At 49.5% G+C, this 14,953-nt stretch overlaps 1 protein-coding gene across 1 annotated transcript in view; it reads left to right on the forward strand.

Moving 5' to 3' along the window:
• The window catches only part of Col15a1 (collagen type XV alpha 1 chain), a 108,645-nt gene that overhangs the window by 59,132 nt on the left and 34,560 nt on the right, over positions 1-14,953 (forward strand). The window contains exons 12-17 of the mRNA XM_059254319.1: positions 2,204-2,296; positions 3,356-3,481; positions 3,945-4,007; positions 13,283-13,318; positions 13,692-13,832; positions 14,026-14,094. Of these exons, the coding sequence (XP_059110302.1) occupies positions 2,204-2,296; positions 3,356-3,481; positions 3,945-4,007; positions 13,283-13,318; positions 13,692-13,832; positions 14,026-14,094 (528 nt within the window). The remainder of the gene's footprint in view (positions 1-2,203; positions 2,297-3,355; positions 3,482-3,944; positions 4,008-13,282; positions 13,319-13,691; positions 13,833-14,025; positions 14,095-14,953) is intronic.

The raw sequence follows: 14,953 nt of genomic DNA on the forward strand, positions 1-14,953 counted from the left end.
TCTGGTCTCTACTCTGGTCCCGGGCCTCTGCTTTTGGCTCTCTGGAGAGCAAGCCCTGGGAAAGCCAGTGGCCTATGAATGAGGTTTCTCTCCTGCTCTCCACCTCTGCCACTTCAGGGAACTTCAGAGGCAGCAGGGCTCCGAGGGTGCAGGGAGCCCTAAGAAAAAAACCTCACAACCCCCACATCATGGAGGGTTCACTGTTAATGTCCCTCTCCATTCTCCTTAGGTTTGGCTCAGTGATTCTTCATCATATTTATCAGGGCAGCCATTTCTCTGGAGGCTTTTGACAGCTGACATCCCATAGGCTCACTTTTCTCCTTCTCCTCTCCTCCCTCCTTCCATTCCTCCTCCCCTCACCCCCTGTTCCCACATGGACACTGTTGGCATCTAAAGGCGTTTCCTAAATACCAGTTATGCCAGGCTGTGAGACTGAGAGTGTTGTCTGGAGAAGCCCATGGTTTCAGGAAGGCAGATCTGGGAGGAGTCAAGACCCAGAGAGGCTTCAGGGGTGGATAGAATGAGCAGTTCACTGGTTGCAGATGCCAAGCCTCTGGTAGAGTTGCCTCAGGGAACCCTAGGCAACATCAGGGTCTATGCAATTGTGTGTGCATGCTCAGCTTACCCTACCATACCCCCTCTCTTACCAGTGTGAGGCAGGAACAAAGGACCACTGAGCCCTGAGAACCAGGGAAGTACTGGTGGCAGGGGTCAGGGTGACAGGCTATGCCTTGGGCCATTCTTATAAGAGAAAATGCCTTTCTTCAGTTGGGTTCAGAGCTTAAAGGTGAGCAATTTTGTCTACAAAGAAGAGGACATTGGGAGGAGACGCCTCATTGATCCTGTGGGTCTCTCTAGGATGGTGCTGTGGGGCAGGGGGACTTTCTGGACTCCCAGACTCTATAGTTCCTTTCAGTCAGACCTCAGGCTTCCACTGTTCTGGAGCCCTGCAGGCTCACTTACATCATTATGTTCCCTGGACCCTAAGGGACCAAGAAGGACATCTCCACTAGACCCTGGCTCAAGACCTGCTCCTTTCCCTGGGCTTCCTAACTCTAGGAATGACACCCATTTATCTGGTCCCCAGGAAACAAACCGTGAATGTGCTCCCTGCTTCCCATCTAGGCCATCCCAAGTTCCCTGAGTTCAGCTGTGCGGTACTCCCTCCTCCATCAGATGAAAGCAACAGTCTCTAATGGGAATCCTTACCTCCGCTACCACCTCTGTCTCATAGACTGTTCTGTTACTGTGAGGAAACACCACAGCAACTTATAAAAGAAGGCATTCAGTTGGATGCTCGCTTACATTTTTAGAGGGTTAGTCTATTATCATTATGGCGAGAAGCATGGTGGCAAGCAGGCATGGTGCTGGAGAAGAAGGTAACAGCTTACATCTGATCCTCAAATTACAGGCCAAGAGAGATTGAGACTGGACCGGCATGGGCTTTTGAAATCTCAAAGCCAGCCCTCAGTGACACATCTCCTCCAACAAAGCCACACCTCCTAATCCTTCCCAAACAGTTCCACTAATTGGGGACCAAGCATTCAACATATGAGCCTATGGAGAACATTCTCATTCAAATTGCCATGGTTCCCTCTTATAGCCACAGGACAGTGACTTTCCTGCTACTAGCTCTAACTTGCAACACCGATCCTCCTTGGACCTCTGGGGGCGGGGGCACGGCATATGCATATTTAATGATCAAATAAAGCCATATCCAAGCCCTCACCTTCAGTATGGTTTCACACAGGAGGCCGCCTAGGGACTAAGGTGTTCCCTGGAGAGGAAACAGAAGGAATTGGAAGGGTACTGAGACCAGGTCACGTCACCTACAGGCTGAATGATGGGGCGGCTAAGGTGGGACTCCAGCTGGGAAGGGGGTGTAGAGGTGAGACCAGAAAGGAAGTTGGCCACAGACTTTTTTTTTTTTTTTTTTTTTTTTTTTGGTTTTTTGAGACAGGGTTTCTCTGTGTAGCTTTGTGCCTCTCCTGGAACTCACTTGGTAGCCCAGGCTGGCCTCGAACTCACAGAGATCCGCCTGGCTCTGCCTCCCGAGTGCTGGGATTAAAGGCGTGCGCCGCCACCACCACCCGGCTGGCCACAGACATTTTAAGGCTATAGAACATGGGAGCACTTGAGGTGGCATGGCTGTCTATGGAGACTGGTACCTGAATCCACTTGTGGGCATTTCTTTTTTCTGCAGGTAGGAGTGGAGGTCGAGGGCTCTGGCCCTGTTTGGCCCTTGGATGTGGGCTCAGGTTCTGGAGACATTGTGGGCAATGAGGATCTGTTGAGAGTGAGTATGAGGGGTGCTAGGGGCTGGTACTGGGGACCCAGGAGGGCAAGTTGTGGGGTGAGGCAAACAATGAAAGTGGACTGGCCCCTTGGGGACTGTTTCCTGGAGTCTGTGGGGGATCATCATACATTCCCCTTTACTTTTTACTCATGTTAGCCAAGGGCGAGTCTGGATTTGCATTGAGATCTTTCTCTTCTCCTCCCTACCCTCCTCCTTTCCCTGGAAGCTGCTCTTGTCTCCGTCACAGCAAGTTTGTTCATTGGCCTTCGCCTCCACCCAGGGCTTCCACACTCCTCTTTGTCTGTGAAAGAATTGCCCTGGTCCTTTCTCTGTTCGGATAGCATTTCACACTCAGTTTCCAGTGTGAAATCCTCCCTGGCCCCCAGTCTGCTCTTGGCCCATTTTTGGTGCCTGTGACATGTCTGGCCTGCCCAAGGAGGGGCTCTACTGGTCCTCTCCAAATTGCCCACAAGGGAGTGTGGCTGGTTCTAGATCCGTCTTTGGGCCCTCCAGCTCTTCCCCTGAGCCCCTGTGCTGCCCTAGATTGATGTTCCACTTAGCTGCCCCTGCCCATTACCAGGGCTGGAAAGGCCCTGGCGCTCAGTGGTGTGAAATCCCAGTGGATCTACCAGGAACAGTCTGGGCTAGTGAGATCTGGCAGCCAGCAGGAGGCTGAGGAAACAAGTCCACTTTGGAAAGTGTTTCGGGACGAGGTCAAACACAGGCTGCTTGGCTGACCTTACAGTCAATTAGAAAGCGGAATTAACCAGGGCTCCCCTGGGATTCCAGCTAATTGGTTCTTTATCGTATACACCATTTGGGAGAAAGCCTGGTGTGATCTGCTTGGAAAACCTTACATTCGAATGCCAGCTCCCTGCTTTTCAACTGTGCATGTAAGAGTCTTTGAGTCATGTTGTCTCATTGAGCCTCAGTTTCTCCCTGTGCAAGGTGAGGACCCCAATTTTCCTACAGGATTGTTGCAAGGATTGGAAAAAAGGTAAAAAAAAAGCATGCTTGGTATATTCATGCTCCCTCATTGCTTCCAACACTGTCTTTCAGGGTCCTCCGGGCCCCCCAGGCCCACCTGGATCACCTGGGATTCCAGGAAAACCAGGAACTGATGTTTTCATGGGATCCCCTGGCTCTCCGGGAGAGGATGGACCCACAGGGGAGCCAGGACCTCCGGTGAGCAACTCAAGCCTTCTCCTTCACCCTGTGATCATGGGGCTTCCTTTCACATACAGATTACAGACCCCACGCTACCCAAGGCTGGGGACCAAAATCTTCCCCATCTGAGTCATTGCTGAGACTCCATGGAAGGACCGCCAAGAACATGCTGTACACACTGCTTTCCTGATTTACATGGGCTTGGAGTGCAGGCTCATGCAGGCTTTGGAACCTGCCACAGGATACCAGAGCTAGGCCTGCTGTGGGAAAGCCTTGGAGACCATCTGGTCCTGTCTCGCTCCTGATGTCCTCCTCCTCCGAGGAGATGTGACTCAGACAGAGGATGCTTGTCTCGGGGCACAAGCAGCTAACCCTGTGCTCCCCGCTCTCAAGTTCCCTCAACCTTCCCTCCTTCCTAGGCAGGGTTTTGTGTGGTTTTTAGCAGAGTTGCTGTGAGCTGATTGTCACTGATGTTCTCCAGGGCCCCGAGGGACAGCCTGGACTCGATGGAGCCTCTGGCAAGCCTGGGATGAAAGGAGAGAAGGTATGGGGACAGTGTGAGTTCCGGCCCAGGGAGCCAGCCTGGCGCTCTCTGAGCCCTAGCCTGAGTTCATCTTCTCCGTTATTCTCTTTGGTCGTCTCTATGAGATATCCTACCCTTGGGTTCACAGTTCTCTCGTCTGTTTCTCTTTCCCACTCCTGCGTGCCTTAGCATCCGTGAATGGTGGTGCCACCATCTCCCCTGGGTCTTGTCTTTCCTGGCTCCCTCTTCTCCTTTTTTCCTTCCCTGTCACCACTGGCTAGTTATCAAGAGTGACTTCCATACCTGTGACCTTTCTGTGCATCCTGACCAGACATTCATCTCTTCTGCCTACCCTGTAGCAATAGGACCCTCATTGACGTCCTCTCCACCCATAGTCACCCCCCCACCTGTGCCTGTCCACCTTCATGCCGCAGGCACTCACTGGCTCCTGGGAAAATGCCTGTGGCACTCTGCTGGGCAAAGCTATGGTGCCCTTCTTGGTTAGCACCAGCTGTCTCCGTAGCACATGGCCCGCTGCTCATTGGTACAGCTCTGAGCGACAGGCCAGTTGCTGCATGCTCCTCTCTGCCAGCTTCTAAGCCTCTGCATGTGGTATCGGCCTTGTCTGGAATGCCACTTCTTTGTGTCATCAAGGCTCAGTTCAGATACAGTGACCTTCCTTTATCCTAAGGGTTATGTTGCAAGACTCCCACCCCCCCCCCACATATATATATATATGTTATTTTCCTTGTACATACATACATACTCATTTAATTTCTAAATTTAAGCATAGTAAAAAAAATAACTGCAGTAACTAATGATATAATAGAATATTCATAACAATATAACAAAATCACTAGCATCACTACTCTTCACTTTGGAGCCATTATTAAATAAAATAAAGGCTAATGAATGGGGGAATAATACTGTACTTGATCTGATAACCAAGATGGCAGCTAAATTACTTATGGGTGGGTAGTACATAAACGTGGACATGCTAGACCAAGGAATTACATACATCCTAGGTAGGATAGAGCAGAAAGTTGTAAGGTTTCATTATGCTGTTCAAAATGGTGTGTAGTCTAAAACTGTGAAATAGCTTGTTTCTGGAATTTTCCATTTAATAATTTCAGCCTATGGCTAACTGGAAAACTGAAACCACAGAGAGTGGAACTGTGGATAAGGTGAGGAGGATACTGAATGTCTTCCTCCTCTTTCATTTGGGCTGGGTATTTTGTTTGGGGTTTGTTGAGACAGGGTCATGCTATGCTTAGCCATGCTTTGCCTCAAACTCATAATCCCACTGCTGAACATTTAGTGCTAGGATTATAGATGTTCCATCATGCCTGACTTCTCTCAACTCTTCCAACACCCTTCCTTCTTCCTCTTTCTGTGACACAGAGAACCTTCTTAGCCAGCAACATAGGAGATGCTAGCTTGCCCGTGTACCCTGCATCCTATCCTGCCGTAGAGCGGGAATAGCCTTCCAACCTAGCACAGGCCTCTATTAGCCTTTTATGAATAAGTGAACTATTCTTCAAACACCTAGTGAGCCTGCCTTCAGTCTTTCTTGGCAGGTCTGTCTTTCTACTGTCCATGCTGGTGCTCTTGGGAGAAGGCAATTCCTGCCCTTGCAGCCTTCCCAGCCAGAATGAAGACGAGTCTCTTCCTGCAAAAAGACATAATAAATAAAAACAAGTCACTTTGCACTAGTGATGTGCTAATAGGGTGAACAAGGGTTCAAGGAACCCATTGGATAGGAGGTCGGGCCTGTGCATCACCTCTATGAACATGTTTGAAATACTTCCTGCCAGGACACCATGGCCGCTGAATCAAATTCCACTTTCCCTTAGCTTAACGGAAAGAGTAGCCTGATTTTTGTTGCAAATGAATTTCTCAGAAAAAGAAACAACTGTGAAATTTTAGGAAACGTATCTTATACAAACCAACAGTTTCATAAGAAATCTAGGTCTGCAGGAAGCACCACCAACCCACACTTACCTTGCCAGCACCTCCAAAACAGCGCCTGAACCTCCCACACTGTCTGCCTGAAGACACCCATGTGCTGCTGCAGCTACTCCTGTGGCCTGCAGCTGGCTCATAGAGCAGCAGGGAGGAAGAGCAACCCCGCCCTGGGTAACTGCTGGACCTCAGCTTTGCCGGCTTAGCCCTGGGATTTGTTAAGAGGCCCAGGGTTGTGCTGGTACCTGGCCTGCTTTGGGTTAAGCCAAAGCAGGTTCTAAAAGGGCTTGCACATTTGCATTTGGAGGGTTGAAGGGAACCAGACAGTCGGAAATGAGTGTCTTGGGCCTTTATGAGAGTTGGGTCCAGCGATACGTTTACTGACTTCTGCCAGTGTCTATCTTTGACCCGCACAGCTTCATTGATAAGGCCTAGGCAGCACCTGCCATGGCTGGATAGACTGAGCTGTAGGAAGTCTTTTTTCATACTATGAGCCAGGCATATAGAACAGCCAGGGCAATTATCAAAACAATTGTGTGTGTGTGTGTGTGTGTGTGTGTGTGTGTGTGTGTGTGTGTGTGTTCTTGCGGTTGTGAGACAGGGTCTCATGCAGCACGGGTTGACCTCAAACTCTATAAGAGCTGAGGATGACCTTGAACTCTAGTACTGCTGTCTCTCCCTCCCAAATGCTGGAATTACATGTGCGCACTACCATGCCTAGCTCAAAGTGAGGTTCCCCTCCCCCTATACATAGTTAATAAGACTGGATTTACTTGTCTGGGAAATTTGATACACTTATATATAAAACCATCCTTATCAAACATGAACCTGTCATCAAAGAGTGGATGATCATTAAGAATGTATCTGGTAGATTATTTATGATGTTTAGTATAAATAGACGTATCTTTTATTTTCCCCACATTAAGTTGAACTGACATCTTTATCCTAGGATGAAAGAGGTGGAAGTGGCCTATTTTCCCAGCTGCAAAACACATCTGGTAAGGAAGTTGAGGAGCTTACTAGAGAGCAGGGTCCTCAGATATTGCTCCGTTATACACTGCAGCTTCTACATTCAGCTTTGCAGTGACTGAGGACATAGTCCTCAGGATCCAGGGCAATCATGTTATTCCTCAGCCTTGGAAGGTTCTGAGGCACCCACACAGGAGAGAGCCTGTACTCTGAAGTTTTCTCAACTACCCAGAATTGCTGGAGAACCTTGAGCTACCTAGAATTGTCTTTGAGTAATCTCACTGGGCTTGAAATTTCACTGTAGATCCAGCTTCTGTCTTTCTGTAAGTTAGAAGAGCAATTTGATGACATCATCACCACTGTCTCTTTCTCTTAGCAATCCCAATCTGCTTTGGAACGTGATTCATGTAATAACATCAGGGTACCCTTGAAGACTGAGCATCGAGCTGCTTTTGCCCAGAATCCAGAAACCAGCTGTGTTTGAAGTCCAGCACATCACAATATTGGCTTGGCTTCTCATCTTTCCTCTTTCATTATCAGCTGGCTTTGGCACAACGTTTGCATGACAGGCTTCCATAAAACCAAAGAGACTGCAGTCTGTGGGGGCTACTGAGCTGAAATTATCGTTAATACTAACCCCATGAGCAAACTCAGCAGATAACACTGAAAAAAGGAAAAAAAAAAAAAAGGCCACGTGTTGTATCTGCTAGTTTCTTCTTTGTTTCTGTATATTATTAAGGACATCTCATAATGCCCTTGATAATTCAGTTTATCACCAGCCAAAATTTCCAATGAATTGTGTTAGCCTTCTTGTTGCTGCAACAAAACCCCTGAGAAAAAGTGGAAGATTTGCTTTGGCTTTCAGGGTTAGAGATTCAGTTCATTGTTGTGGGAGTCTGTGGTGGAGCGGGGGTCTGAGGTTCAGAACGTCATGGTGGAAGCCCATGGTGGAGCAGGGGTCAGCGGCTCAGGCCGTCGCATAGGAGTCCAGAGATAGGGCAGTGCAGAGCAGCTCATGTTGGCCAGAACACAGAGTGCATGCCTGAGCTAGGAGCTCTCATTTTTCTACTCCTGTGCCATCTGAACTCCCTGTCTATGGGACATGCCACTCAGACTCAAGGTGGGGTCCCCATCCTTATTTAATCCTCTCTGGAAACACCATTACAGACACGCCCAGATGTGTCCTTTGCTGATCTCGACACTCTCAGGCCAATCAAGCCGACAGTCAAGATTTATCAGCACAAGTTCTAAACTACGGGCCAGGCACAGTAGTGTACACCTTTAATCCTGGTGCTGTGGAGGAAGAAGCAGGAGGATCTCTAAGAGTGGGAGGCTAGCCTGGTCTGCATAGTGAGTTCCAGGCCAGCCAGGCCAGCTTAGTAAGACCTTGTCTCAAAGGCCAAAAAATTTTTTTTTAATTCTAAGCTATGATCTCGTGACACGGAACACTGTTGTGACTCATTCTGCTGTAGGAATGAGTCTCTACAATTTCCCACTCATAACCACACAGCTCTACTAGTTGGAATTCCAAGGAAGTGCCTAGACTCAATGCACACAAATCCCTTCCAGCTAAGGAGTGACGAGTGCTACTGCCTCATTTTGGAAGTAAAGTTTATTTCCTGAACTCTTTATCAGATTCTCAGTTTTCACCCTACTCACTCATGAAAGTCCTAATATATTAGAACCTTCCATCCCCTGGCTAATCTGTCTTCCAAACCACTGGCCCCCATACCTGTGAGCCCATGGACTGGACCTAAGTCCTACCTTTTCAGCATGTTCAAGCTGCCTAAGGTAATCAGAGAGAAAGATCAGGGACTAAGATGCCTTCTAGAACTTCCTCTCGATCTGCTACAAGATGCATTTGGCTTAAACAAACTTGGGAAAGCAACGGGAAACGATGCAGCTTTCCACTTCATGATAATAACCCTCTTGAACGGAATCAGTTGGAAGCACAGCTGAATGCTTTCAGAGATGGGGCAACTTTTTTTTTATTAAGAATTTTTTAATTCATTTTTACATACCAAACACAGATCCCTCTCCCTTACTTCCTCCCACCCCCAGCCTCTCCCCCTCACCTGCCACAACCCATCCCCCATTCCCTCCTCTGGCAAGGTAAGGCCTCTCATGGCAAGTCAGCAGAGCCTGGTACATTCAGTTGAGGTAGTTCCAAGTCCCTCCCCCTGCATCAAGGCTGTGCTAGATGTCCCACCATAGGCACTGGGCTCCGAAAAGCCACCTCATGCACCAGGGATGGATCCTGATCCTACTTCCAGGGTCCCCTTAAGCAGACCAAGCTACACAATTGTCTCACTTATGCAGAGGGCCTAGTCCAGTCCCATGGAGGCTCCACAGCTGTTAGTCTAAAGTTCAGGAGTTCCCACTAGTTTGGTTTGGTTGTATCTGTAAGTTTTCCCATCATGATCTTGATGCCCCTTGCTCATAGAATCCCTCTTCTCTCTCTTCGACTGGACTCCTGGAGCTCGGCCTGGTGCTTGGCTGTGGATCTCTACATCTGCTTCCATCAGTTACTGGATGAAGGCTCTATGATGACAGTTAGGGTATTCACCAATCTGATTACTGGACTTAGGCCCATTCAGGCCCCCTCTCCACTATTGCTAGTAGTCTAGGCTGGGGTCATCCTTGTGGATTCCTGGGAACTTCCTAGCACCAGATGGGGCAACTTTAGGTGTGGTTCACAAGAGTCCTGCTGGTGGTTTGATGTGTGGCTGGAAGTAGATACTTTTCTTAAGGAGGGGCTGAAGCAAGCAGGATGCAATGTGTAACTAAGAGGAACAGAATTAAGAAACTGCAGCCTCCACGTTTAGCAGCTGAAGAGAAACTCAGTAACTTGAGACACATTTGTACCCCAGGTAGTAAGAAGGTCCCATTCAATTGCTCAGTTTGCCTGTGTTGGCCACTGGGGTGGGGTAGGGTGATGGTTCTGGCCATGACTACTTCCTCTGCTTCCTTCCATTTCCTTCTGCCTCCCCAGAGAGCCAGGTCATCCCTGGTGGCTCCCGGGCTAGGGTAGGCACTGGAGGATCTGCTGGGCTGCCTCGGACCCACTACGGAAGGTTCTGAGTGTACAATTTGGAGCGCTCCAACATGCTCTCCCTGCCCTGGGAGCCTGGTGCCTCCTCGGGCAGGCCTCACTGTCACTTGCACTGGCCCCATCATTAGCCCAAAGACTGAGAAGGGCCTCCCAACCAAGGAGCTGGTGCTGAGATGTGGGGCCTTGTCCCGCGTGCCCCACACATACCAGGCACTGGTCTTCATCCAGCACTGCTGGACCACCCTCCCCAGCAGAATCCTGAGCCTCACACAGGGAGCCCCTGGGGGCTGAGCAGAGAGCCTGGAAAGAGAGGGAGGATGGCTGCCTGTGAGTCTATGGGTGGCTTGTCTTCGTGCCGGGCTCTCCGGGGATGCTCTCACTTTTGTTGTTTATCTGAAGAACTTTGCTGAGACTCATCTCCAGCTAGTGTTCCCAGAGCCAGCTGGAAGGAATCTGAAAAGTATTCAGTTCCTGGCTTCCTACCTGTGTCTTGGCCAAGCCACTGGACAAGGAAGTGTGCTGGGCTCAGACGGGAGGACAGAGAAGTTCTGCCTTAGGCAGCCTTTTGAGTGAATGTGCAGTTATAAAAGCAGTCAAGGTACCACCTTTCATTGCTTCCCGCATCCTGTGTTTCCTCCTCAACTATTCTTGCAGGACCATATCCCTGTAGTGTTTTCAGAGAGGGTCTGCACACGGCACACTTTCCAGGTTTTGGCTGTTTAAAGTTCTTTTAGTCTAGTGTGGAGATGCATGCCTTTAATTCTAGCACCCAGGAGTCAGAGGGGTGGATCTCTATGTGTTCGAGTCCAGCCTGGTCTAGATAGGGAGTTCCAAACATAATACTGAGATTGTGTTTTATTTGACTGTGTATGCAATTCTAAATTTGAGACCATTTGCCCCTGAGGTTTGAAGGTAGTGTCTGCTCTTACCTGGGATGAACTCAGATTCATTTCCATTCTCAGCCTACCTAAGGCCATTTGGCTTCTGCCTTTGCTTGGTGTTTTGAAATCCCCCATACACTGTCACTGGATATGGATTCTTTTTTTTAAAGATTTATTTATTTATCATATATACAGTGTTCTGTCTGCATGTATGCCTGCAGCCAGAAGAGGGCACCAGATCTCATTGTAGATGGTTGTGAGCCACCATGTGGTTGCTGGGATTGAACTCAGGACCTCTGGAAGAGCAGCCAGTGCTCTTAACCACTGAGCCATCTCTCCAACCCTGGATATGGATTATTTAAAAGATGTATTCTTCCATTTGGTACTAAATAGCCTCGGAGTGGGCTGTTGTTGTTTAGTCTGGAGACCTCTGGGTTGTGGTGTTTTTTTGTTTTTTGTTTTTCCAAAAATGTTCAGTGTGGCCCCTCCGCCCTCTGCTAAGGTCAAGTGTAGGAATGTCCAGTTACTGTCGGCTCACATGTTGCTTTCTCTATTCTCTAATAATAAAGAATAACTTTATTCACTTTGATCAGATATCGGAATTCCTGATTATCCTCTGAGCTCTACTTGGTCATTCTTTCTGGGTCTTTTATTCTTTTGTGCTGCTTTTTTGGAGCAATGTCGTAGCCTGGCCTTTGGTCTTCTCTGTTAATTTTCTCTTTGGGATCTGTCTCTTTTATTCCTGTACAGTTTTCATTTTAACCGTGACATGTTTTATATCCATGACTCCTAATTGGTTCTTTTTCATGGCCACTGTTCTGAGGGAATTCTCGTCTCACAATAGTTTGTTCTTGTTTCGTGATTATATACTAGCGTCCCTTCTCTCTCAGAGGAATAAAGCTTGGTTGCCTTTCCTTCCTTTGTTCCGTTGTTGACTTAGTCTCCTTCCTCAGATCAGTGAATCTTCCTGTGTGTTTACTTTCAAAACTGGCATCTCATTTGAGTTTTTAGGCCTCTGTTGGCATTGACCATTAAGGAAGTGGGCAGTGGCTACGCCTGAGGCTTGTGAGTTTCTCAGTAAGAGTGGAGGAGTAGACTGTCCATCAACAGGGTTTCTCCGAAATCGATCTCATTTTGGGTGCCCATGGGCCTTCTAGGCTTCCAAGCCCTGCCCTCTCTTTGCTCCTGAAAATAACTCTCATTGTTCTTGTGGTACTAAGACACCCACAGGTGCTCCTTGACAGGGCTGTGCCTAGAAGGTGAGGGGAACTGGTTGGTGTTGGACGGCTGTCCTGATGTAGAAACTCAACCTGTCTCCCTGTCAGAGGCTCCTGGGGCACCCCTACTTCTTGCTTCTTCCAGGGTCACCCCTACCCCTGCTTCCTTCTGGGCTGCCTCCTGCTCTTGCTATGTTCTCCACCACCAGGCAGGGCATTTCGGTCTCTGCGGATCCTCTCCATGGCTGAGGCCTTGAGAGCTGTCAGCTGACATTCCTATTTATTTCAGGCCAGGTGACTCCCATCTTATCTGAGGATGGGTATTATAGACTCACCACCCATCCTATGGGCGATGTAGGTTATTCCTAAAGCCCAGGAAAGGGGCAAGGAGAGATGCAGTCTTCTGTGGTGGACATGTCATAATCAGTGTCACAGTTTCTGTGTGGCCACATGATGGCTGGACTGTCTCCTGCAGAAGAACAGCCTTATTCAGGCCCACAGCTTCAGAGGTTCAGGCCTAGTTGCCTAGCTCCATTGTCTGTGTCTGGGCCATGGCGAGGCAGAATCACGGCCACAAGATGACGTAGCAGAACAAACCTGCGAACTCTCTTGGCAGCGGAGAGAGGTGGTGTGTGGATGCTGTGCTAACTGGCTCCCTGGTTCTTCCAAGTTGGCCCGTAGGCCCCCAGCCTACGGAATGGTGATACCCACATTCAGGGCAGGTCTCCCCCTCTTGTGTAATGCTCTCTGGAGACTCCCTCACAGACACGCCCAGAAGTGTGCTTTACAAATCTTCAAGGTGCTTCTCAACCCAACTAAGCTGATAATCAAAATTGACCATTGCCCGTTCCCTTGGTTTAAAGTTGGAAACACCCCTTACCTCTGTCTTGGTAGAGGTTTGGGGGGTGCTCGCAGCTGCCTCAGTGTGAGTCTCCAAGAGAATACTTTGATCTCTCCTGCTTCGTGCCAACTGCTTTAGTTTAATCTTGGGAGGGGGGTTAATTGTTGAGGAATGGGTTTCTCACGGTTTCAGCCTGACGTGTTCAGTAGACCATTACCTATGGTAATGTGCTCAGCTCGGAGACACCAGCTGAACCGAGATAGAACGATCCTGTTTGTCATATCCTGCTATTCGCTTGTCTGTAATTCTGCATTTCCCTCTGAGCACGCCTCATGCGACGCCTCCTAATTGGCCCCTGTGCTTGCGTGTTTCAGGGAGCAAGAGGACCTAATGGCTCTGTCGGCGAGAAGGTAATTGAGAACAGCTTTTCCCTCCCTCCTCTTTCCTTTGCTCCTGGTGTACCCCTGGGCCAGCAGAGCGAACCCATTAATGTCACAGAGCAAAGAGAAGCACTCCTCAGAGAGGTGACTCAGGGAAGACAGGCCAGCCGGGACAGTGGGGAGCATGCCCCTGCAACGATCCCCCTTCCTCACCCCTCTAGTGAGCACCTCGGCCAAGGGAAATGTCAATTAGTGAGACAGCTGTTCTGTGCCGTCAAACAGCGCCCCTTGGAGAATTCCCCAACTTAATTAGCTTCAAGGAGTCATTTCCTTACTCAGGTGCACATGCTCTCCTTCCATGGGGGAACTGCAGCTGGCAACTATCCTATCTTCTTCCTTACAGGGAGACCCTGGCAACCGAGGCTTACCAGGGCCCCCAGGGAAAAATGGACAAGTTGGTACTCCTGGGGTTATGGGACCACCAGGGCCTCCAGGACCCCCTGGGCCCCCAGGTCCTGGATGTACAACAGAACTCGGATTTGAGGTACTTTCTTCCTTTCTGTGGCTGAAGAGTGATGGTTAGTAAGGACCATTGGAAGGCACAGCACACTGGATACTGACCCCAGGGTGGAGGTTTTGCTGAGTCCCCTGTGAGCCCACAGTCCCAAGCATTCCCCCTGGCACAAGCAGGTACCTGGCAGTGAGCTCTGAAATCCTTGCTTCTGCTTCTTCCCTAGGACATCGAAGGTTCGGGGGACAGCCAGCTGCTGAGCAAACCGAGAATCTCGGGGACCTCCTCTCCAAGTGTAGGTAGACTTTTATGAACCCTGTTATGAATGCTGTCCTGCTCTCATACCTGAGTGAGGAGGCTGTGGGGCCACCCTGGCCTTTCTCTTTTCGATGATTCACACTCTCTGTGCCTCCAGCCCTGAGCTGTGCCGCCTGTAAGGTGCTCATTGGAGGCTGTAAGGTACTCATCACAGGGTCCGAGCTGTGCAGCCTGTAAGGTATTCATTGCTGGGCCCAAACTGTGCAGCCTATAAGGTACTCATCACAGGGTCCGAGCTGTGCAGCCTATAAGGTACTCATCACAGGGTCGGAGGTGTGCAGCCTGTAAGGTGCTCATCACAGGGTCCAAGCTGTGCAGCCTGTGAGGTGCTCATCACAGGGTCCGAGCTGTGCAGCCTTTAAGGTATTCATTGCTGGCCCCAAACTTTGCAGCCTATAAGGTACTCATCACAGGGTCCGAGCTGTGCAGCCTATAAGGTGCTCATCACAGGGTCCGAGCTGTGCAGCCTGTAAGGTGCTCATTGCAGGCTCTTTCTCCAGGGGCCACATGGAAGGTTTGCACAGACTCACGTAGGGAAACTTGATAGCCATCTTTGTCCCTACTGGCCAGTTCCTCACTACTGAGCATCTCTGCTTCATGGCTTCCCATCACCACGTTAGAGTCACTTAGCCCCTTTAAAAAAACCCCTGTGTTCCCAGCAGGTGCCCTGCCTGCTCCCTCATCCCTAGAAGGCACCGCCCTTGTCCTATGTGGTGTGCCTGAATGAAGACACTCCACTGGGTCTTATGATCTCTGTCACATGGAACCCAGAGCCAAGTGCTCAGGGAGTAACTTCTGGCACAGAAAACAGAGCTTCCTGTACACACAGGATCTGA

The sequence above is a fragment of the Peromyscus eremicus genome, chromosome 2 (genome assembly GCF_949786415.1).
Source record: "Peromyscus eremicus chromosome 2, PerEre_H2_v1, whole genome shotgun sequence".
Lineage (NCBI taxonomy): Eukaryota > Metazoa > Chordata > Mammalia > Rodentia > Cricetidae > Peromyscus > Peromyscus eremicus.